The 22,717-nt window shown below is 40.3% G+C and overlaps 1 protein-coding gene across 1 annotated transcript in view; it reads right to left on the reverse strand.

Annotated features, from left to right (window-relative positions):
- The window catches only part of zfpm1 (zinc finger protein, FOG family member 1), a 105,409-nt gene that overhangs the window by 23,853 nt on the left and 58,839 nt on the right, over positions 1-22,717 (reverse strand). The window contains exons 3-4 of the mRNA XM_023350518.1: positions 22,487-22,624; positions 2,494-2,612 (exon numbers count right to left, since the gene is read on the reverse strand). Of these exons, the coding sequence (XP_023206286.1) occupies positions 2,494-2,612; positions 22,487-22,624 (257 nt within the window). The remainder of the gene's footprint in view (positions 1-2,493; positions 2,613-22,486; positions 22,625-22,717) is intronic.

The raw sequence follows: 22,717 nt of genomic DNA on the forward strand, positions 1-22,717 counted from the left end.
CAGGTGCGCAATTATACAACTGTACATCTTTGAAAAGCAGAAGTGGAACCTGCTGCGCAACCAACAAGAATACAGCAAGTGGTTTCTGGATGGCAAGTCAACAACAAAACACTCGTCTTTTCCAGCAGCTGTAAAACCAGCTGACTAATTGTAATGGAGCTCAGCTTGGGTTGCTAGGTAACGGGCGGAACTCTGCTGTGGTTGCTAGGTAACTGCACATTGCCTGTTGAATGTGACTGGGTTTTTTAAACGGCTACATTTCCAGACACCAAAAAAAGTTAACTTATTGCCATTTTCTAAGCCAGCGATGTCCAAAGTCGGTCCTCGAGGGCCGGCATCCTGTATGTTTTAGTTCTCTCCCTGGTTTAACGCAGCTGGATCCAATGATGGCTCATTAGAAGGCCTAAGAAGAACATTGACATGCTGAAAAGGTTGTTACTACCTATAGGGAGAGAACTAAAACATGCAGGATGCCGGCCCTCGAGGACCGACTTTGGGCACCCCTGTTCTAAGCGCTTGAGCCATTTTTTAAAAGCAGTTTAGATCCAAATGGAAGTGTAAAAACGTTCAAAATGTGAATTTTGCACAATATATCCCCTTTAAAGAGGCTGTGCCATCATATTTTGTGAGGTTATTTACATCAGCTGCATTTTTGGGGACAAAAAAATAAAATAAATCTGCTCTTATGGCTCCAATTAAGGAATTGAAGAGATGGCTCATCCCAAAATACACAGAGCGTTCGGGATGAGACGGCCCTGACCCCTGCTGACCCCAGAGGGAGGGGACGGGGCGGACGTGGAGTGACAGTGGGGAGAAACACAGGAGGAATGTGAGATTACAGCCACTATCTCCTGCAGATACCGAAGGCTCCTTCAGCGCAAGGATGGGAGAGCGAAAATGGTTTTTAACAGTCAGGATGGGACGCTTTCCATGTGAATAAAAACGCTTGAACAGACAGAAAAAGGAGGAGAGGAAGGGAAGAACGAAAGTTGATGGGTTAGAAACTCACACACACACACACACCCCACACACAGATATATCTGTACACTCAGAGGCGCACTGATAATAAATGAAATCTTAGAAATGAGAGCCTATCAAGCAGGAATCAATCACTGGGGTTTGTTGTCCAGGAGGATGGCGCCATGAGGAGATAAAAGACAGGCGGACGTCTGGGGAGGAGGCTGCAACGGGAGGAGGGCCGGGATTACATCAGCCTGGTTCTGGACGGGTCCGGATCTGGACTTCCATGTCAAACTTAAAACCGAGGCGAAAGGAAAGAGAGCGGGGATCACCGGGAAGAATCTGGGGGAGGAACGAAGCGGTGTTCGTGCATCGGTCCAGGAAGCCTCACCCGGCATCAGTATCACATGATTAGATGGACGCCACATGATGCACGGAGTCAGGCTCTGATAGCGCTCCATCCGGTCCCACACGCTCTTCCCAAGGATCGCACACAAACGCCCGGCTTGTTTTCATTTCCAACGCTCTCACACGCTGACATGATACCGATGTTTACATTCACTGTCTCACTGCTGACCTCTGACCTCACCAGCAAAAGGTCTGCACAGATGGAAGATGCTGCACGCAGATGTTTTACAGAGCAAATGGACTCTAGAGACGAAGTAATACATGAAAAAAGTCACAATATTAAGAGAAAAAGTCGTAATATTATCAGAATAAAGTCGTAATAAAATGAGAATAAAGTCGTACGACTAAGTTGAAATATTACACTAGTAATAATAATAATAAAAATACTAATAATATACAAAAATAAACGTATATTTATTGCAAGAATAAAGTTGTAATAATACATTTTGGAATACGACAACAAAGTCATAACAAAATGAGCAAAAAGTTGCAATAATAGGAGAATAATGTGGTAGTGATACAATAAAATCTTAATCTTACCAGAATAAAGTTGTGATAATGCATTAATAATCTTGTTACTTTATTCTTGAAAAACTATGGCTTTATTCTTGTGTTATTACAACTTTTTGTCTCGTATTATTACAGCTTTATCTTGTATTATTACTGTAGTATGATTTTATTCTCTTAATATTATGACTTAATTTTCATAAATTTTTTCTTGTTATCCAGACATTTTTTTAATATTTTGACTTTAATCTGATAATATTAAGACTTAATTCTTGCATCACTACACTTATCTCTAATATTATTATGACTTTATTCACATATTTTTATTTTGTCATAGCCTGTGTTAGGGGTTCAGATATGATATGATCATTTTTTCTCAGTTAGAAAGCACATTTCAGCTGCTATATTTTTTTTAATGAGTAAGACAAGGTTTATGTTAGTTGTTTCAGAGACGGATAAATCATAATTTGGAAATAATTTAGTATTTAATGGGGTCTCCTAACTTTTTTAAGCTGCAGCTGTTCAGAAACAGCTTCTACGATGCACATCTGGACCAGCAGCTGCAGTTCATGCGTAAATCGCAGCGTGTTGGGTTCACTCAGCAGAAGCAGCTCTTACCTCTGTGCTGCCGTCTGATTGGAGGATTCCTGGCACCGGGCCCCAGACGGTGTCGGGCTGCAGGTCTCTGACCGCCACCACGCTGCTGCCACCATCTTCATCGCTCAGCTGCAGCTCATCTGCGAAGAACAGGAGAAGATGACATCAGTTCAACATCTCGGTTAAATGGAGGGAATTTAACTTTTAATGACCCGGATGGAAGAAACGCCGCCGCAGCCGAACTCGACTCAAACTCTACAGAAGATGATTAGGGCCGCCATTCAGACTTTAAACTCAAAGTTTTTACTTTGTTTCCTCAGAAACTGGCTTTTTCTCATAATTAATACTCTGTCAATCTATGTCAAAATCCAAGTAAAAAAACTAATATTCTGATATGTATGTAAATTATGTTCTTAGTATATGAAAATAATCACATGTTGCTGCACTGAAAGCCTGTCCCAAATTTACTTGCTAAATTTGAATTATAAGACTATATTACCTGATGGCTCAAAAACAATTTATACAATCCTGATTTTGAGAATAAAAAGGGTCATAAATCTGAGACTAAAATCAAAATGTTGAGAAAAAGTTAGTTGTAATATTAAAGCAAGAATTCTGAGAAAAAAAAGTCAAAATATACAGAAAAAAATCTGAATTCCCATTTTAAAGTCAGAATTTTGAGAAAAAGTTAATAATTGTAATATTAGTCTAAATTCTGAGAAAAAATGTCAAAACTTAGAGGGAAAAAAGTCAGAATTGTTGGAGAATATTAAGAATTCAGAGTTTACAAACTGGATTCTGACATTAAATCCTTTTTTAAATTATTTTCTCTGCCCTAATCCTCTTCCTCGTTCTCTGGAGAAGCCAAGCCCCCTGAAGGCAGCACTGCCGTGGTCCTGCCAGCAGGGGGCGTCTGACCCCAGCCAGGCCTGCTCTTTCTGTCCCACCGGCTCAAACTGGGGGGAGAAACTTCCCGTCCACTTCCTCAAAGTGAAAAGATAAGCGCAGACGAATGGCGGTGAAGGCTGCGGTCGGAGCCTGCTGCAGCCCAGATAGAGCCGGTGGGCCCGGCGGACCCATCCATCCAGACTCAACCCAGGGCCCGAGTTTGGAGTTTGGGAAAAAGAATCAGACAACTTTAATTATCTATTTATTTAGGTCATTTTTAACCTTTCCATCCAGTAAACACACACACAGTCGATTAATCATTAACTGGAGTACACAGACTCAAAAAAAAAGAAAAACCATTTGGTAAAAGAACAACATAATTTAGCAAAACTGTAAATATATATATATATATATACATATATACACTTGTATTTAAAATAAAAAATACTTTTTACTTTTAGCTTCATCTGATTCAAATTATGTATGCTGTCAATCAACCACATGTACTCGCTGCTAAATGTTCAACTGTAACTGTTGGTTACAGAAAAACTGTTTATCCGCCATCGTTGAGGCTAAGGTAACTAGCTTGAGCATTCACAACAGACTATGCTAGCTGTAGCGCAGCAGTGACCAATGGGAAGGGAAACGGGTGATTGGCAGCGCCAAGACCCGCCTCCTGGCTTTGATTGGTTATTACTGTTTAACTGGGACAAGGCAGAATAAATCGAGTCTCATAGTAAAGTGTCATGACAGTTTCAACAAACATGTAAAAAACTATTTTTTATTTGGCTTTCAGTCGCTCACCCCTGCTACCAAATCATAAAAATCTGAGGATAAATGAAGGAAGTGGCGAGCGTTTGGATGGGATTAACAGATTACTTGAGCAGCCTCTGGACCTGACCTCTTCATCTGATCAAAACAGAAACCAACCTGCCCCCCCGCCCCCCCACACTCCTCCTACTCCTCCTCTCGCCTCTGCCGTTTCAGGGGGGGGTCGGCCTAAAGTGGCGGGCCAGATAAGAGTGTTTGTCTAACACTCTCCATGTCAAAACACTCATCTATCTTCTCTGTATCTATCCCCAGCAGAGAACAACGGACAGACGCTGATAAAATGGCTTTCCCACAGCCCCCCCGAGGGGGTTGGGAGGCTGTGGGGGGGTTACAGAGGGAACAGGAAAGAAGAAGACGTTAAGTTAATAAAACAGCCCTGAAAGTCAGAGAGAAGCTGAACACGTTGCTGTTTCTGTCGGAAACACTTTTGTGGTGAAAATCGCTCAGGAAGTGGTTTGTTCCTCCTGACTCGCAGTGACACAGGTGCCGGCGTGATCGCATTTTATGGAGCTGATGCTATCTGCGTTATCAGGATCGGCGCGTTTCAGAAGGAAACTCTGAGCTCGACTCAGACCGGACCGGGACGAACGCGTCCAAAAGTCCGGCCTCCGTCCCGTCTGCTATCGCCTGACCGGGCCGCGGTCGGCCACGCTGACCCCGCTTATCTCCGCACTCCATCAATGTCCAGTCCACCTCCCTGCCATTGGCCAATCCTCACCACATGGGACGCTTATCGGGCTGAGCGGCGCCTCTGACCCTCATTGTGAAACTTCATGAGGATCTGACCTCAGTAAAGAAACTCAGATATTAACCTAGAAACGGTCTGACACCATTCTGCTCCCACCGTGACCTTTCAGGGAAGATTTCTGGATCACTGGAGCTTTTTAAACCATTGTTTAATTAATTAAAGAGGAAATAAGGCTTTCAAAACCAACCTGGCTCTATGTGGAAAAGTATTTTTTTGTTTTTACAGTATAGCTACTTACTAGCTCAGCAGCATCATTTTTATAATAATCCAAAAAAAAAACCATTTTAACATAAAAATGCTTAAATTCAGTAAGTATGAAGTAGAAAAAGTAATTAAAAACTGCCAATTTAACAGCAAATGTTGACTAAAAGTCAAACTGGAGTGTGTTTATGTTTCTGTGACATCACCTGGAGAGGTTCTGAGTGAATTATATCGCCATGGTTACGGTTTAATGAAGAAACATAAGGGAAGAGCATCACTACCAATGCAGACAGTGGAGCTGCTATCACTGCATTTCCACTAATGAGAGCAGCTGGATAATCCCGACAGGTTAGCAGCGTCCACTGAGGTAGCGGAGACCTCCAACAATCCTAATCCCTGCTAATTACCCCCCCGTCAGCCAGAGACCCTCTTAATGACCCGCATAACCTCCCCTTCACTGCCATACTCAGCATGTGAGGTAAAAACACACACATGACCCATTCCTGAATGCGCAAAGCTCGTTATCACACACACACCCCCACGTCAGCGGCTACACCCCCACACACACACACACACACACACACAAAGGCTTATCGATACAGACGCTTCGGCAGCCACTGGGGCGTCCAGGCCTCTTTGACGAGCCAACACAATAAAACAATCAGCCGTCATTAATGAAATGACTAACGCAATTAACCGAGGAGTGGCGGTGATGGGGGTTCGGGGGATTAGGGAGCAGGTGGGGGTGTCGAGGTGAAGGTGGCGGAGACCAGGAGGAGGTTGTTACCGGATTCATGGATCAGCGCTGCTTTCTGATGGTTTAATTAATGCGCGCTGTCAATGTGAAATTAGACAAATCAAAGTTATTATGAGGGAAAGAACGGAAACAGGAGAGATTCCTGAGATATGGAGGAAAGGAACGGCAAGGCCGGGGACGGAGGGAGATGAGATGGAACGGGAAGGGCAGGGATGGAGATGGTTCCCCAGCAATCACAGGAAAAATACTTTATGGACAAATACTGACAGAGGGTTGAGATAATTTAAAGAAAATTACAATAATTTATGATAAAAGTAATGATTTACATTAAGAAACTGAATAAAAACTTTATTGGTGGATGATGGATGGATGGATGGATGGATGATGGAGGAATATATAGATGGATGGATGAAGAAAGGTTAGCAAATCCAACACAATATCAGAGGTCAGTGAATGCAACGCCGTCTCAGAAGTCAGTGAATGCGACGCCGTCTCAGAGGTCAGTGAATGCGACGTGGTCTCAGCGTTCCTCCTGCAGGTAAACGCCGTCATCGTGGATTTCTTCTGTAAACTGTCCGGGACACACAGGGAAGAACATGACGGACGAATTTGTTCCTGTGGCAGATTAACAGCTCCATCTCCACAACTTGGAGGGAAAATTAATTAAACCTGCAGGTGGGCTGTTATCTTAACTGATGTGTCATATTAATAATAAATGCTTATTAAGTAAAAAAGAAAAAAAACTTCACCAGTTCGGGAGAAATTCCAAGCAAGTTTCAGCTAAAGATGGGAGGTAAGAGTTTTCGAGGTTCAGATGCTTAAATCTGCAGGAATGTTGATTATTACAACTTTACTGCTGATTTAACCCAGACTGAGAAATGCCTCTGACTGAAGCGTAAAGCAGACCTGGGAAATCTGGACATTAGGAAAAGCAGCAGAACCTGTTATTCTCCATGCAGCCTAATTGACTTTTAAAAAGACTATTGTTGATATCAAATGAGCTCATCGCGACGGAGCTATTGATTTTTTGACACCACACAACAGGAAATCTTTATCTCTGTGCTGCTCCGACCCGGCGCTAATAGGTGGGGTTTAGCCTCAGCTGAATGACAAATCCTGACGCTGACTCCCATTTCAGTCACTGCTGCCTCTCCACAACCATAATCAGCTAAAAACAAATCTAGCTGGAAACAGACAAAAACATTCAAAACTCACCAGTTTCTACACAGAAAAATGCATTGCTGCTTGAATAAAAGTACTTTCTTTTACTCAAGTAAAAATGTTTATTTTTACTAGAGTACATTTTTGTGCCCCATAGCTTAAACCTGAGACTCCATTTTATATCTATATGATCCCTCTAGCTCAGGTTATGACAAGAAATAAGATTAGTTACCATGACTACGCAGATGATACACAGGACTAATGTCAACATATTTGATGTACATTGATAAATGTGATGATGTCATTTGACAAAATGTAATGTTTATTGTAGAGTTGGACAATAAATCAATAACAATATCACAATAGACAGGCGATCAATTTCAATAGAAAATACTTCTGATAGGTTGCTCAATATTCAATGTATAGAATATTCACTGAACTCTAATCCAGAACTGCAAGGCATTCTGGGAGATGTAGGCAGAGGAATGGCTTTAATAGCTCAACCTCTCACAGCGAGCTAAGCTAGGTTGGTGGCATCAACAAACTCACTCGCTCTTTGGTTACCTAGCAACTCACTCGCTCTTTGGTTACCTAGCAACAACCTGTTGAGTAATTTACGGAGCAGCAGTTAATAAAAATAAAAGAGCAACAGCATGGAGTAAAAACTGGATAAAACAGGAAATGTCACGCCAGGAGTATTTCAAATGTTTAAAACAAAAACACAAATCATTAATTATCAGTTTAAAAAATTACTGATACTGACTGATATGAAAGGCTTACATCAGCCACATTGGCCAGCTCTACTTTTTGCTTGTTTTCACAATTAATGAAGTAAGATGTTTTTATGAAGCACTTGTTGCTGAAATGTACAAATAAATTCAACTTTAACATAAGTGGAGCGTTTGAGTACGTTCACCACTGTTCATAACAAAGACATTCTACATCTTTGGGGCGCCCCAAACCTCGGGGCCCTGGGTCCGATACGTCCTTCCTAAAGTCCAGAACACAGTGAGCATTGTTTATCCACACAGTGGTAGACGCAGCTTCGAGGAATTGTCTGATTTTCCCAGAAATTGCCACCTCTGATTTGTTTTCCCGCTTTCATGCCGCCTACCCGGCGTTTCTCATTAATGACCGCTCTTGTCATTTCTAACGCCGCCTGATAAAAGGCCTCAATCTGGCAACAAGCGCGACCCGACGGCGCCTTCTTCTCTCCGTCTCATCTTCCCCCTCTCCGTGATCTTCCTCGCAGAACCCCTGGGTCCCCGGAGTCCGGCAGGCTCGGCTCGGCTCGGCGGCAGATAGACATTTCTGGGATAGGCATCTGCTGCTCAGGACCACGCAATCATTTCCATTTTACCCTCTGTTGCACAGGCAAGATAAGACACCTGCGTAGCCCCGCTAATCAGATGAGCTTCAACAGAACTTTATCATTGACATTTACCACTGTTTACCCAACTAATTTCTCTTAACTGCACTGCTGAACTTTTATCTACAAAATACATACAGCAGCAGAAAAGAGCAAGAAGCAAACATGCAAATTCACAAATATGCGAAGAAAGATAAACCGAGGGGGAAAAACTAAACAAATTTTTTTCTGTTCAGAGGACGACGGGGGTGAAAATGGTGACAGAGCCACTGTTGGGAGGATGAGCAGCTTCTTCCTCCTCCTTTTTGTGGCGGAAGACAATTAGAGAAAATAATGATATTCACAGATGGAAACTTTTTCTTAAAGCTGCAGTATGTAACTTATATATATATATATATGTGTCTTATACATTTACTGAAACAGTCACAGAGTGATAAGAGATAATCTGTGAAACAAATTTATTTGCAACATCTGCTGTCTTTAGAAATGCCCAAAAACAACCAATCAGAGCCAGGAGGAGGGTCTTAGCGCTGTCAATCAACCTCATTTACTCGCTGCTAGGTGTGATAATGGCGGCGAAACAACTTACAGTTAAAGGAAAACTGTTTATCCGGTGGCTTGATTTTTCCACAGATGATCTGTTTCATCCCATATTGCCATGACTAAGTGACAGGTTCAACAAATTTGTAAAAAAATATTTTTTATAAAAGTTACATACTTCAGCTTTAATGGCTTAAAACACCATATTTCTAATGTTTTCCTTCTGTAGCCACCTGCTCATCATCTGCTCTCCTGGGAATCTCTAAGCTCTCCATGGCTGCACACGACTGGCTCTGTGGTTAAAACAGGGGCCTCCAGGGGCCACAAAGGCCTGCTGAGAACACGTTACACTCCAAAGCTGGTCTTTTTCAACTAGCTTGAAGCTTTAATAAATCAAACGGATGAACTTCTCACCCTCAACTGGTTTCTAAATTGGTTTTGGTTGGTCCACATGATGAGATTCATCTCCAGTGAAGTTATTCCAGTCTGTTGTGGTGAAGAAGGTGGTCAGCCTACAGACGAAACTCTCGATTTGCAGGATAAGGGGTTACATTCTTACCCTCTATCCTCATCTAAAGAGGAGGCCTACTGGGCATCTCCATTTCAAAGCTCTCAACGGATACTGAGAAAAAACAGAAACTATTTGGTGAAACTATTTTCCTATTTTACTCATGGAAACTCTTAGAGGAAACCAACTGGTTCAAGACGGATTTATGAAAAGATAGATTAATGATTGGATTCATGGATGGATGGATGGATGGATGGATGGATGGATGGATGTTCACAGCTTGAATTTGATACAGTCAATCTGTGTTCTGTAAAACCTGGATCTATGATCTGGTTTCTGTTTGGATCTGACTATGATCTGGTTTCCGTTTGGGATCTGACTATGATCTGGTTTCCGTTTGGGAACTGACTATGATCTGGTTTCCGTTTGGGATCTGACTATGATCTGGTTTCCGTTTGGGATCTGACTATGATCTGGTTTCCGTTTGGGATCTGACTATGATCTGGTTTCCGTTTGGGATTTGCTCTACAGAAGAGTCTGGAATCAGCTTTGTTCAGAGTCTCCCGGATCAAGGAGGCAGCTCAGATCGTGGAAGTCATTTTAATCTAAAACTGCGTGTCAGACAGAAAGAGAAACTGTAAGAGTGTGTCTGCGTTTTGGGGCGTATTTCAGGAGAATCGCCTTCTCCTCATCCACACTTCCTCTATCTCTCAGAGTTTCTCTCCCGTCTGCTGGAGCCTGTCACAAATTGAAAGTGAAGACCTTCCAGAAGCCAGACCTGATAATCACACATAAATTAATTAGAAAATGTTTCTTGACATTCTCTACGCACAGATGGGAAGAGGGGGAAAAGACTGAGGCAAAGCCACAAAATTAATTGTACGCTATGTGACTCCGATAATTAATTCAATCATTAATTCATGTCTGCTTTAACAACTCCTTCTGGCTCCTGTGAGGAAGGACATTTCATTCAGGCGGGTTTCGGCAGCTCGGCCGCAGGGAGGAGACGTGGAAAAGTTGGAGAGTGACAGACTCAGATCTGTAAAATCTGGGGGTCGTGAAGAGGTTCGCCCAACCTGCCGCAAACAGCAAGACGCACAAAGACAGAAGATTTGGGAAATGGAAATTCAATAAGTGGCTGATTTTCTAGATAGCATAGAGCCAAAATAATCAGAATTTCATCTGATCCAGTTTATATTTCATTGGTTAAAATCCATTCATTTTTTTCAGGCTGCAGCAACTTTAGTTTTTTTTTTTTTTTGTCATGAAGTCATGAATTTTATTTTGCTCCACAGACTAGTTCTGGGTCCTAAATTTTTATGTAAAATTCTCCAAGTTGCAAATTTGACAACAACACTACATGGGGCTGGACAATAAATGGATAACATAAAACGCAATAGACATGTGATCAATATCAATAGATAATACATCTGATTATAATCTATACTGACAATTATCGATATTATCCATCCATCCATCCATCCATTTTCTGTTCACCCTTGTCCCTAATGGGGTCGGGAGGGTTGCTGGTGCCTATCTCCAGCTACATTCCGGGCGAGAGGCGGGGTACACCTTGGACAGGTCGCCAGTCTGTCGCAGGGCAACACAAAGACATACAGGACAAACAACCATTCACACACACACTCACACCTAGGGATAATTTAGATAGACCAATTAACCTGACAGTCATGTTTTTGGACTGTGGGAGGAAGCCGGAGTACCCGGAGAGAACCCACGCATGCACAGGGAGAACATGCAAACTCCATGCAGAAAGACCCCGGCCGGGAATCGAACCCAGGACCTTCTTGCTGCAAGGCAACAGTGCTACCAACTGTGCCACTGTGCAGCCCCCATTATTATCGATATTAACTGATATGAAATGCTTATATCATGCTCTAACTCTACAAAAACCCAAAGTATTTTTGATTTACTGTTAAGTGCAAATATCTTAGTATGCTTAAAAAAAAGACCAACATACAAGTAACTTTTCAGCCAGATATGGGAGCTTGTTATCGGTCAATAATTTCTTACTATTGATTAAAAAAACATCCTAGCTCAACTAGCAGATTTTTACATCTGTTGTCAAACTCGAGGTACTTCTGCAGACACAAACCTCCCTCACATCTTGAAGGGTGAGGGGAAAGAATGGGTGATTGTTGTTTAATAAAGGAAGGAAACTGGTGAGTGAGAGATACTGAGGAGGACGCAGAGAGAAAGAGACAGAATGTGATAAGAAAGAGATAATGTGGGGATGAGGAAAATGAGCCGAGGACTCGGGTGATGTGCTTCACTGCATACATGAAGCTTTGTCACATCTTTTACTGTTTTACTTTAAATCTTTGGTGGGCTGTTTTAGGGTAAAAAGTTTAAGTTAAAGCCTGTTCTGTTAACGGTGCATTCACACCTGCCTTGTTTGGTCTGATTTAATTTAACTTCAGATTGTATAGAAAGTCCGGTTTGTTTAGTGTGAATACACAATCAAACTCTGATGAGAACCAAAGATGTAAACTCTGGTCCTCCTACAAACTCGGCCTCTGCTCGGTGTAAGTGAACTCTGGTGCTGTTTGAATGAATATGTGAACGCCAAGCACCCTGGAGACCGCTCCAAAAGCAGGAAGCAGAGTACAACGCAAGGCATTCTGGATAAATACAGCCGAAACAAAGACCCGTGTCTAGCATTAGCAGAAGAAATGGCTCGTGTTTTTTGTCAAAGACAAAAGAGAAATCTTATAACCACTAAAATCTGACGCTACTCCATTTTTGTTTACATTTCATGAAGAAGGAAGTTGCTCTCAGTGTTTTTTTCCGAGGTTTCTGTGTCGTTTCCTTCAGTGGTTCTTAGTGCAGCGCCGTCACAGGCGAGGAAGGGAACAGGTTTTCAAAGGGTTTGATTCATTTGACAGCGTAGTTCAAAAGCCAACCGCACCAGCTAAACAATTTTTATGTTAGCATAAGCTAACACTTTCAACACATGGTGTCTAACTGAGGCATACTGCTACCGAAAGTCATTACAAACAATTTCTGACAGTAAGTGAGAACATCAACAATGATCTGGGGGACACATTTCAACCAACCATAACCCTGAGGAGCTCCATCTCTTGGCAATGAACCGGCCAACACAACTGCATCATCTGCAAAAAACCGAACAGAGACCAAGCTTTCTGAAACTACAGACTACATCTTGGTGTGCAGGAATGATGAGGTCAAAGGTGAAGCTTGGTTTAGCAGGCATCACCTGTTGACTAGAGTAACCAGTCCCAACTGTACCAAACTCAAACTTCAGCAGAACATTTCGGAGTTAGAGGAGGATTTACAGGATGTGGAATGGTTGCTGCAGGAGAATATCTGACAACGCAGCTGGTAGGAGAGTATTTCAGCCTTCCTGTACTCACTTCCTGGTCCACAGTGGATGAACTTTGTGGAGAAAGTTCATTCCTTCTAAGGACTTGTCATCAATCATCAAACCTCTGCTTAGAGTTTCAAGCCATCTCACTCGATTGCCATTCAACTTTTACACCAGTAGAGCAAAAGAAACCATCAGTCTGCCAAAAGCTGCACGTTCAGAGCCACCATGATTAAAATTTCCCATCCGCCTACCTTCTAACCTCTCTGACTTAGAAATCCTTCGCCTTTAATTTCACTATCTGAACTGCTCCTCTGTTCCTCTCATTGATCCTTAACCCCTCTTCCAGCCCTCATTAGTTATCTCTGCACTCTAAAACTCAATTTCTGCTGTCTGAAACACTCCCATCTTCATCTCACCTGTTCCATCATTCCTTCTTTCATCGCTACCTTGAACGTCAAACATGACAAAATAGCAATTTTGACCCAAACAGCAAAAATGGAGAGAAAATGTAGTTTTTGTTTTTAGATTAAATACAATTTTTTTAGCTTAAGCTACTGATTTGATTAAATTGTTTCCAAAGTATTGGTTAAGACCTGTGTAGTCTATGTTTTAAATTGGCTTTTTGTTGCTTTTATAACTTAATTTTAGTGAGATGCCTGTTTTTGAACATTTTAGATACATTTCTTGTACTTTAGGCTATTCAGCTCTGACTCCTTTAGGCAGAAAAGGCTCTTAGGGTGAATTCTCACCAGCTCTGTTTATTCTGCTTAATTTGAACTCTAGTTTGTTTGCGGATTAGTATTCAAAGAAAATTCACCTATTTGTAGATTTTTTTGTAGAGAATATGCAAAAAAAATCAGCTGAAATTAAGAGTGGAGATGAAGACTGTGGACATTTGCTTTAGTGCTTTACCAATATGGTTCCCACTGTGCGAATAAATACATTTTAAGGCATATTTGTTGTTTGAACTATTAAAATAGGCAGTTTTAAACATTCTTAGAGCGGGTGTCAAGTATTTGCATGCAGTTGTTGACACTAACCCCCACTAATACTGGGGGTTCACTGTATTCTGGTATTTAGTTTCAAAGAAATCTAATGGCTTTCTTACAAAGCAGAGCAACAAAAAACTCAGCAGTGCACAGCAACAGGAGGGGCAACATCAATCTATGCCCCATAGAGCTGGAAAAAAAAGTCTAATTTGTCTGATATAAGTTCAAATTACCTCTTGGTCAACTTTTGTGTTGATAAAACTTTTGTAACTCACCAAATCCCTGATGAATCTAAAATAAGACAGAAGAAAATATTTCAGCTCCAAAATTGAAATTCCCAAATAGATATTAGCAAAACTAGCAGTAAATGGACAAATAAAGGAAGAACTACTTATAAAGTAATCTTTAAATGTGATTTTCTTTATCAAAAGGAAAAAAATGCAGCAGAATAAACTGATGAGGGAGCACCTTGTGTGGTTCATGCTCTGTATGTAAATGTGGCTCCAACATCTTCCATTCCTCAGCACAAATAAATTAAACTCTCAGCATTGATAATAGGCGCACAGTGTGGTTTCATGCACCACTATAATTAACTGCAGTATGATAACCCAACGTCAACCCCCCTCACACACAGGCAGCCTGGTAAATAACAATAGTAACCATTATTACGTCTGCCATTATAATGCTTTACTGGAGCTCATTTGAATATTTCTGGTGGGGAAGGATAAGGAGCGGAGAGTGCTGGCCATGCAGGAAAACCGCCGTGATCAGCTGGAGTAAAAAAAAAAAACCCAGGAAACTGGAAACCGTCATCTATCACTGCAGGGGAAGCCGGGGTACCCAGAGGGAACCCATGTATGTACCAGGAGAACATGCAAACTCCATGTAGAAAAATCTCACAGCTCATTTAATGTTAAAAATCTTTAGATGTTGACACAAGCTACATCATTTCACGTCAAACCCTCCCATCTCCTCTTGGACTCCTCTGAGGGTCTGCTGTGTCACCGGTCTCCATGACAACAGCAGGAAAACCCTTCATCTGTGTCACATCCGGCCCAAATGATGACTGATGCGTTCTCAAGAAACACAGCTTGAGTTTGAATTAAACTAAAAACGAAGTAAAATAGAAAGTTTGGTTTGTTTAGGGAGGTGTGAATATGTAATCGAACTTTTATTTGGTCCTAAAAGGACCGGAGGCTGCTTCAAAAACAGGAAGTGGTCTGCAGCCCAGAGCATTCTGGGTAAATACAACCAAAACAAACAGGAGAAATGGCTCTTTGTCTTTTACTACAGACAAGAGAAATCCTACATCTGCTAAAACCTGATGGAACTCCATTTTTGTTTACATGTCTTCTTCAGAGGTTTTTGTATTTTTCCTCCAGTGGTTCTTGGTACAGCGCCACCACAGTTCAGGAGGGGAACAGCTTTTTTTTTTTAAAAAAAGTTCATTCGAAACAGTAAAGAGTGAAAGTAGGACTGGAAAATATGGCTGAAAAACTTATTACGTTATAACAGTTTCATATCAGTCCAAGTTGATCATTTTTTTGTTGCTTTAAATATATGAAATACTGCTAATACTGTTGTTTTTTTTAAGCAGTTATGAGTCATAGTCGCAAAAACCTGAAACTGCTGCTGCGCGAGTTACTCAACGGGTTGTTGCTAGGTAACCAAAGAGTGAGTGAGTTTGTTGATTTCACCAACTTTGCTTAGCTGGCTGATAAGTTGAGCGGCTAAAGTCTTTGCCTACATCCCCCAGAATGCTGTGCGTTTCTGGATCGGAGTTCAGTGAATATTCTATCAGACGTATAATCTATCAATATTGATCATGTGTCTATCCTTATATGTATTATTGATTTACTGTCAGGTCGTTGATGTTAAAAAAAAGGAACAAATTTTGGTCTCCGATGGAGCCGAATCTACCGGACCATCAGGTGTGAAAACCACCTGATTCTCCTCCAGATTTACCAACAGCCTCTCTGCTGCTTTTCTTATTACTCTGTGAGACGTTCAAAGCTCGGTATGCTGTTTTAATAACTAGCTTTGCTTTAAACTTTCTAATCTGGCTGCTGGGTTTCTCTGTCTTCATGATGCCGGTTGTTCTAATAAACCTCTGAGGTCTTCCTTTTCTATAATCACTTGACTTCTTCTAGCATAAAAGCAGAGTTCATGCAAACCCACCATACTTTTTATTTCTGAAACACTATCTCCACCTTTTCTTAATTTTGCCAATCCGTCTGTTAGTGTAAGGATTTAAACCAACATACTCTTGGTTTTCCATCATTCCTCCGGTCGGTGAGTCTCCCTCTTTGACCGCCGGCGGAGGTTTCTGCTGGTGGAGAGGATGTGTGGACCGCCAGGCAGCCATCCAGCGAATGACAGGGGATTACTCTGACACCGCATTTGCATATCAAGAATTTTAAGCAACCAGGGAGAAAATATCGAACCCTGCAGCCTGCAAGGTCATTCAAAAGACACTTTTTTCTCTCCTTCCTCCCATCTCTTCGTAATTTATTTTGCATATCATGCAAGTGCGGACGCAGTGAAGATTAAAAAAAGGCGGCTTTGGCATATCATGCCATCCCTGATAGGGAGGCAGCTCCCACCTAGATTTCATGCCACCGCCACCACGCCCTCAGCAAACCGACACTCGCTTATATCTTGATCGCTTTAAGACAAAATAAAAACAAACTAGAAATTACTGAAGCTTCTAATCCAGCTCCTCATCTCTTTAATTTTAAGGCTTCTTCATATCAGCTGAAGCCACAAACAGTTTGATGGTTGCAAAAAGAACCAAAAAAAAGCTAAAAATGAAGAAAAAAACAGCAACAAACGGAGAGAATCATCTGCTGTGATCTCTCACATTAAGGGACGTGTTCAGATTCACACAGAAACACAGAGACTTCGCTAAACACGTCGAGTCGCAGCCAGTAATGAATCACATTATCTGTAAAGAGAAAGAAAACCCCCGAAATTAAAATGTTCTGTTGTTGTTTTCTCTCTTTCATGTTAATATCGGCCTGTTCGGCAGCAACAAAGACCGATCTGAATAAAATATTTGAATAAATTAAGAGATTCGTATCAGGAGGTTAGAACACAAACTGGGCTCAGAAAGGGAAATTAAAATTTTCATATCTAGGAATTACTGGTTTCCAGACGAGAATAATTCACTTTTTTTATCATGAGAAATATAATTACCGGATTACTATTCTATGAAGCATGACGATTATTAGTCGCAAGGTTTATAATGAATCATAAAGTACACTTATTTTTCTTAAACATGTCACACATGTTTCAGAACATGTGTGACATGAACAGGCAAAAAAAACATTCAAATGTTTGGTAAATGTAGAGAACCTGAAATATAATGGAGTGAATGAGAGTCTGGGTTTGAGCTCTCTGCACTCTGGACTGACTGGGGAGGAAACTGGGAGCGTGACAGGAGCTTAAATAAAACAAAGTTTCTGAATATTTCACTGGGTCAGAATCTAGAGTGACATCATCACTCTAACCTGAAGAAAAAATCTCAAATTTAAATTGTGATTGTGCAAAAATTACGAAAGTCATCAAAGTGAAACTTTAATCTAGGAAAGTACAACTTTCAGTGAATCGTTTAAACTTTAAACTGTGTTTCTACTAAACAGTATGGCTGAGCTGTGGACGTCCAAACATTACGCTAACGCTACAAGCGTTAGCGTAATGTTAGCATTTTTAGCTAATGTCATGAAGACATCGATAAAAGTTATTGCATATAATTCATGATTCCACAGAGAAAGCATGCTAATGGTTAGATCAAAACATTTCTCCACATTGAACAGATTCAGAGTCTAGAGTGACATCAGAACTGAATATTTCATGGAAAAATCAGAAATAATTGATTAAAATTGATCGGCACGGCGAAGCTGTGGACTCCGATGACTCCTATCCAGTTTCAGACTAAAGGATAAAACTAACATTTTTTATAAATATGAAAAAATAAAGTCCACAAAACGTGATTACACAAATGTCCTATCAAACTAATCCTGTATTTTTTTTAATGGACACAGGAAGTTTATAGCAACAAGAGTTGCTTTTGTGTTGAAAATAAAAAATATTACGCACAACTTAAAGATTTTATTTCCTGAGCTTTGACTTAAGGTGTTCATTTTAGGTAAAATGATAAAATTGTGATTTTAAATTTTACATATTTTTGTATTATTTTAGATGTAATATGTTTATTATTTTTGTTTAACTGTCATTATTTTTTAAAATAACTGTTCACTTTGCCATCAAAGGGTTTTTGTAATTAATTTTTTTTAAAAAGCCAAATTTAGCTAATCATTACTGATTTGTAAAAGCAATAAAAAAGGCAAAATATCCAAGAATTAAAAAGTATTTAAGCATTGAGCTGCTTTTCATGGGAAAGCAAACTTTCCTCCACATGACTATCCTTGAAATTGGCGGGAGAAACTCCAGTGATTTTAATGTGAAAACAGCTGAAATAGTGATCAATATGCAGAAATAAGAAGAGGAGAATCTCATTCAGTGATCTGTGATGAGGAACCTGAAAAATGACACTTGAATAGTTCACCAGAGTGCATAGAAAGTGCTGGTTTTGTCCGACTTACAGATAAACGCAGCACATTGTCACTTCTGGAAGGTCAGCAGATGTTTAACAAGATTATTTTCTGAGCGATACTTTCAGCAGAAACGCTTTTCATCAGATAAAAAGTGACCGTTTAAAGCTTTACTGTTTCCGTGAACATCAGAACAACGCCAACACTGTGGTTTAAATGAAAACATTTAAACATTTGAAAATCTAAACGCAGGCAGAAAAACTCCTGAATAAATGCAGAGTTTAAATTATAGGATCTAAAACTTCTAAAAAGGAAAAAATCTGCTTCATATTTATTGGTTGTATCTCTCATTTGACTCAGTTCTTCAACATATTATAGATGACAGACATCTTAATAAATGGAGCAAAAATCCAAAATGTTCCCCAATCATTTTGAAACATCAATCTGAATCTTTTTGGATGATTTGAAGCAGCGTGTTTGGGATTAAAACCACATGACTGCTGATGTTTTATGGCCAAGATAAGCGTTTCTGTGAATGTGGAAGAAGTACTGCAGATCTGATTAGACTTTTAATAAAGCTGCGGGGACATGGCGCACCATAAAATATTACTAAAAACAAAACAGAAGATAAAACACCAAGAAAGAAATTTACTTAAACAAAAACCTTAAAAAAATAATAAATTGGTTATCAGAAAAATCATGACATGGTTTAAATAAATAGTTGGGTTTTTTTTTTTTTTGCAAAAGCCACAAGATTAAAAGCAGAAAACAGAAAAATCAAGAACACAAAATTATGACTAAAATCAGGTACTTGGAAAAGCATAACCCACAAATTGTTAAAAAACAAACTTACTTCTTTATGCAGCAACATAATTTGGGCCTGAATTCGGAGCAACAAGTGCATCATTAAGGCCCACACACCTACGTAAGAGCAGGTGTGTAAAAGCGCGGTCCATATGTGGCTCCAGGACTGATTTTCTGCGGACCCCGCCTGTAATTTGAGAATCTTACAACCTAAATTTCTCCCAAAGGTCAATTGGTTGATACAGATGGAGACTTTTAAATTTAAAATAGGGCAAAATTATTACTGAAAAATGCAAATCTTACAGTGGAAAAAAGTTAGAAAGAAGACAAATTATTCATTTTTAAACAATCACAAAAGAATAAAAACTTTTCCACTCAAAAATCAGACTTTGGTTCATCCAAATCTGCTTTTAATTTATTTATAGAATGTAGCAAAATACGGCTGGGTTTTGTTAATAACTGAAATAAAGATTCTGATACTCAAGAATGAACAGTAGGCACTAAGTTGAGGCATAATTATATTCATGTATTCCTAATATTGTGTGAAATAAGTAGCTAAATGAAACTTTGCAGAATGCGACATTTTTTGTCTGATTAATCATCAAAATTGTCAATAGATTAATCAACAACTAAAATAATAATTAGTTGCAGAAACTAATTGCTAGACACATTTCCACTGATTATGGCTTTTTTCTAAAGGTTTAATAATTCAAATCGAGATTCTGACACCACAAGATGAACAGTAGCTCCTAATATGTGGAGTATCTATTTATTTATATCTAAATAAATACGTTTTATAATATTGTATAAAATAAACTTAAATGGTTAAATGAAAAATATGCAGAATGTGCCCAGTTTTGATCATATTAATTGATTAATCGTCAACAATAGCAGATAGAACAATCAATAACTAAAATAATCATTAGTTGCAGAACCTAATTTTTAGACATTTAGACTCATTACGGCTGTTTTTCTACGGGTTTAATAAGAAATCAAGACTTTAACACCTGAAAAACCTGCAGAATGTGTCCATTCGTTATCTGATTAATTGAATAATCATCAAAATAATCAATAGATTAATGGATAACTAATATAATCATTGGCTGTAGCCCTATTTTCTAGACACAGACTCATTACGGCTGTTTTTCTAAAGATTTAATCAGAAATCAAGATTTTGACACCTGAAAAATCTGCAGAATGTGTCCATTCGTTATCTGATTAATCAATTAATTGCCAAAATAATTGATAGGACAATCAATAACTAGAATAATCATTAGTTGAAGAATCTACAGTAATTTCTTGACTCATTTAGACTCATTACGGATGTTTTTCTAAGCGTTTAATAACCCAAACTGAGATTCTGACACCCCAGGATGAGCAGCAGCTCCTAATTCGAGGCGATTCGTTTTGATTTTCCAGGATTTTCCGACGAGCAGCTCGTTCGATTTAAAGTGTCTGAAAGGCAACAAGAGTGAGAAACGAGCGAAATTCCAACAGTCGGACTCGGAGATAAAAGCCTGTTTATTCCCAGAGCTGCACACCTCTCCTCTGCGCTCATGTCACACACGTGGGGAACATTTCTTATGAGCAGAAGAAACAATGAACAGAAGGAAAACGGAGGTAGGGGTTGTTAGCAGTGATGGAGAGAACAGAGGAGAAGGTGGATGGATGGAGGGAGGAAGGAGAGAGGAAGAGGAGGAGGAACGGGGGGGCTTGACGATAAGAGAAAAATTCAGACCGGTCAAAGTTTCCTTTTTGCCAATCGTGCTCCTGATAAAGACAGCGCCTGCTCCGGAGCTGATAGAGGGGCTATCTCTCTCCCTTACTCTGCCTCCCCCTTCCTCCCCTTCCTCCTCCTCCTCCTCACTCAGCCGGCAGTTAGTTTGTGAGGAGGAGAGGAAAAGAAGGGCCGTATCAGTGCAGCATCATGGTGCTAGCATCAACCAGCCACCGCGCAGCAATTAATATCGCTCCAATTACTGTTAAAGGGACAAGGCTGGGACAGGACGATAATGAACACATCCTCTCTTCCCCGGCAGAGGAATTAAAACACACACACACACGGGGAGAGAGAGGCGCGCGGACGTACATAAAACGTGCACAGCTTGAAAAGGAAATAATGCGAGATAGTGCAGTAATCTTCCTGCATTGTTTAACTCATTGAAGACAACAGACAGAGAGAAATAAATAACCGAACGCAGCTCGATAAGAGAGGAAATAAATAATAAAATTATTTACTTCTTATCTGCTCTCAGCCGTGTGTGTTTTTTTTGTTTTGTGTTTTTGTTGCGACTTTAATGTGTCACTTTCACGTCTGTGGCAACACAACAGGACCAGGAAGACCTCGGAGGACGAGGACACAAGAGAAGAAGAAGAAAACGGAGGAGACAATCCACTCGAGAAAATGAAGGAGCTGAAAGCTTTACGTTTGTTCTAAAATATAAAATACTAATGCTCAGAGCTGACAGTTTTACAGCAGCAGATTCAAATATGCAACCTGGAAAGAGAAAAACAAGAGGGGAAGGAAAGAAGGAAGGATACAAAGACATAAGGAGGGAGAAATAAAAGATACAAAGAAAGAATGAATAAACTCCAATAAGGAAGTGTAAAAGGAAGGAAACCCACAAGTAAATGTGAAAAACACAATGAAGGGGAAAAAGAACAAGGAAGAAATGGAAGCAAAATACATGGAAACAAAGGAATCAAGGACTTCCACTGGCCTAGTCAAAGTCCAGAAAGTAACATGCAGGTTTTAATGGGGAACAGTGAAGTGAAGCATCGCTGAAAGGAAGACCGTCCACAAAGTTTTGTTCTGGTAGAAACTGTTTTAAACATGTTGATGGTTTTCAAGTTTTAGGTGAATTCACACCAGCCATGTTTAGTCGGGTTTAATCAAAGCCCGGTTCGTTTAGGGAAACTTAAAAAAAGCAAACTCTGGCCCGCCTAAAAACCTTGGTTTTAATTTGGTTGAAGTGAACTCTGGTGTGGTTCGAATGCGAATGTGAACACAAAGCGGACCGGAGAGCGCTCCAAAAGCAGGAAGTGGACTAGAACGCAGGGCATTCTGGGTAAATACAATCAAAACAATACTAGGATTTCTAGTACATATTTCCAGTGATATGATCTAGTACAATTAGACAAAGAATATCTGGTAAGATTTTGTGTTTTTACAGTGCGGTTTGGTTGATCGCAGTGTGAAAGCAAACTGCACTTTGAAAGCAATCAGATGTGAAAACAACCTTAGATTATCAAACTGAAAATATAAATTTAATTAAAATGCAGTTTGTAACCATGATTGTACCAGTGTGGTGACTCTCACCTGGACCTCTCCACTGTAACACTTCGTCCTCTTCCTCCACTGCCTCCTCCTCCTCGCCGCCGCTCTGCATAGCAGCCGGCTCCTCCCCTTCGCCATCGTCATCGTCGGGTCCTCCTCCTGAGTCCTGCATCCCTGACTCTGGAAACACAAAGAGCTCCAGTTGAATCAAACACCCAGCTGAATCTCAGCATACAGGTCAAACCCCAGAGTGTGTGTGTGTGTGTGTGTGTG

The sequence above is a fragment of the Xiphophorus maculatus genome, chromosome 2 (assembly GCF_002775205.1).
Source record: "Xiphophorus maculatus strain JP 163 A chromosome 2, X_maculatus-5.0-male, whole genome shotgun sequence".
NCBI lineage: Eukaryota > Metazoa > Chordata > Actinopteri > Cyprinodontiformes > Poeciliidae > Xiphophorus > Xiphophorus maculatus.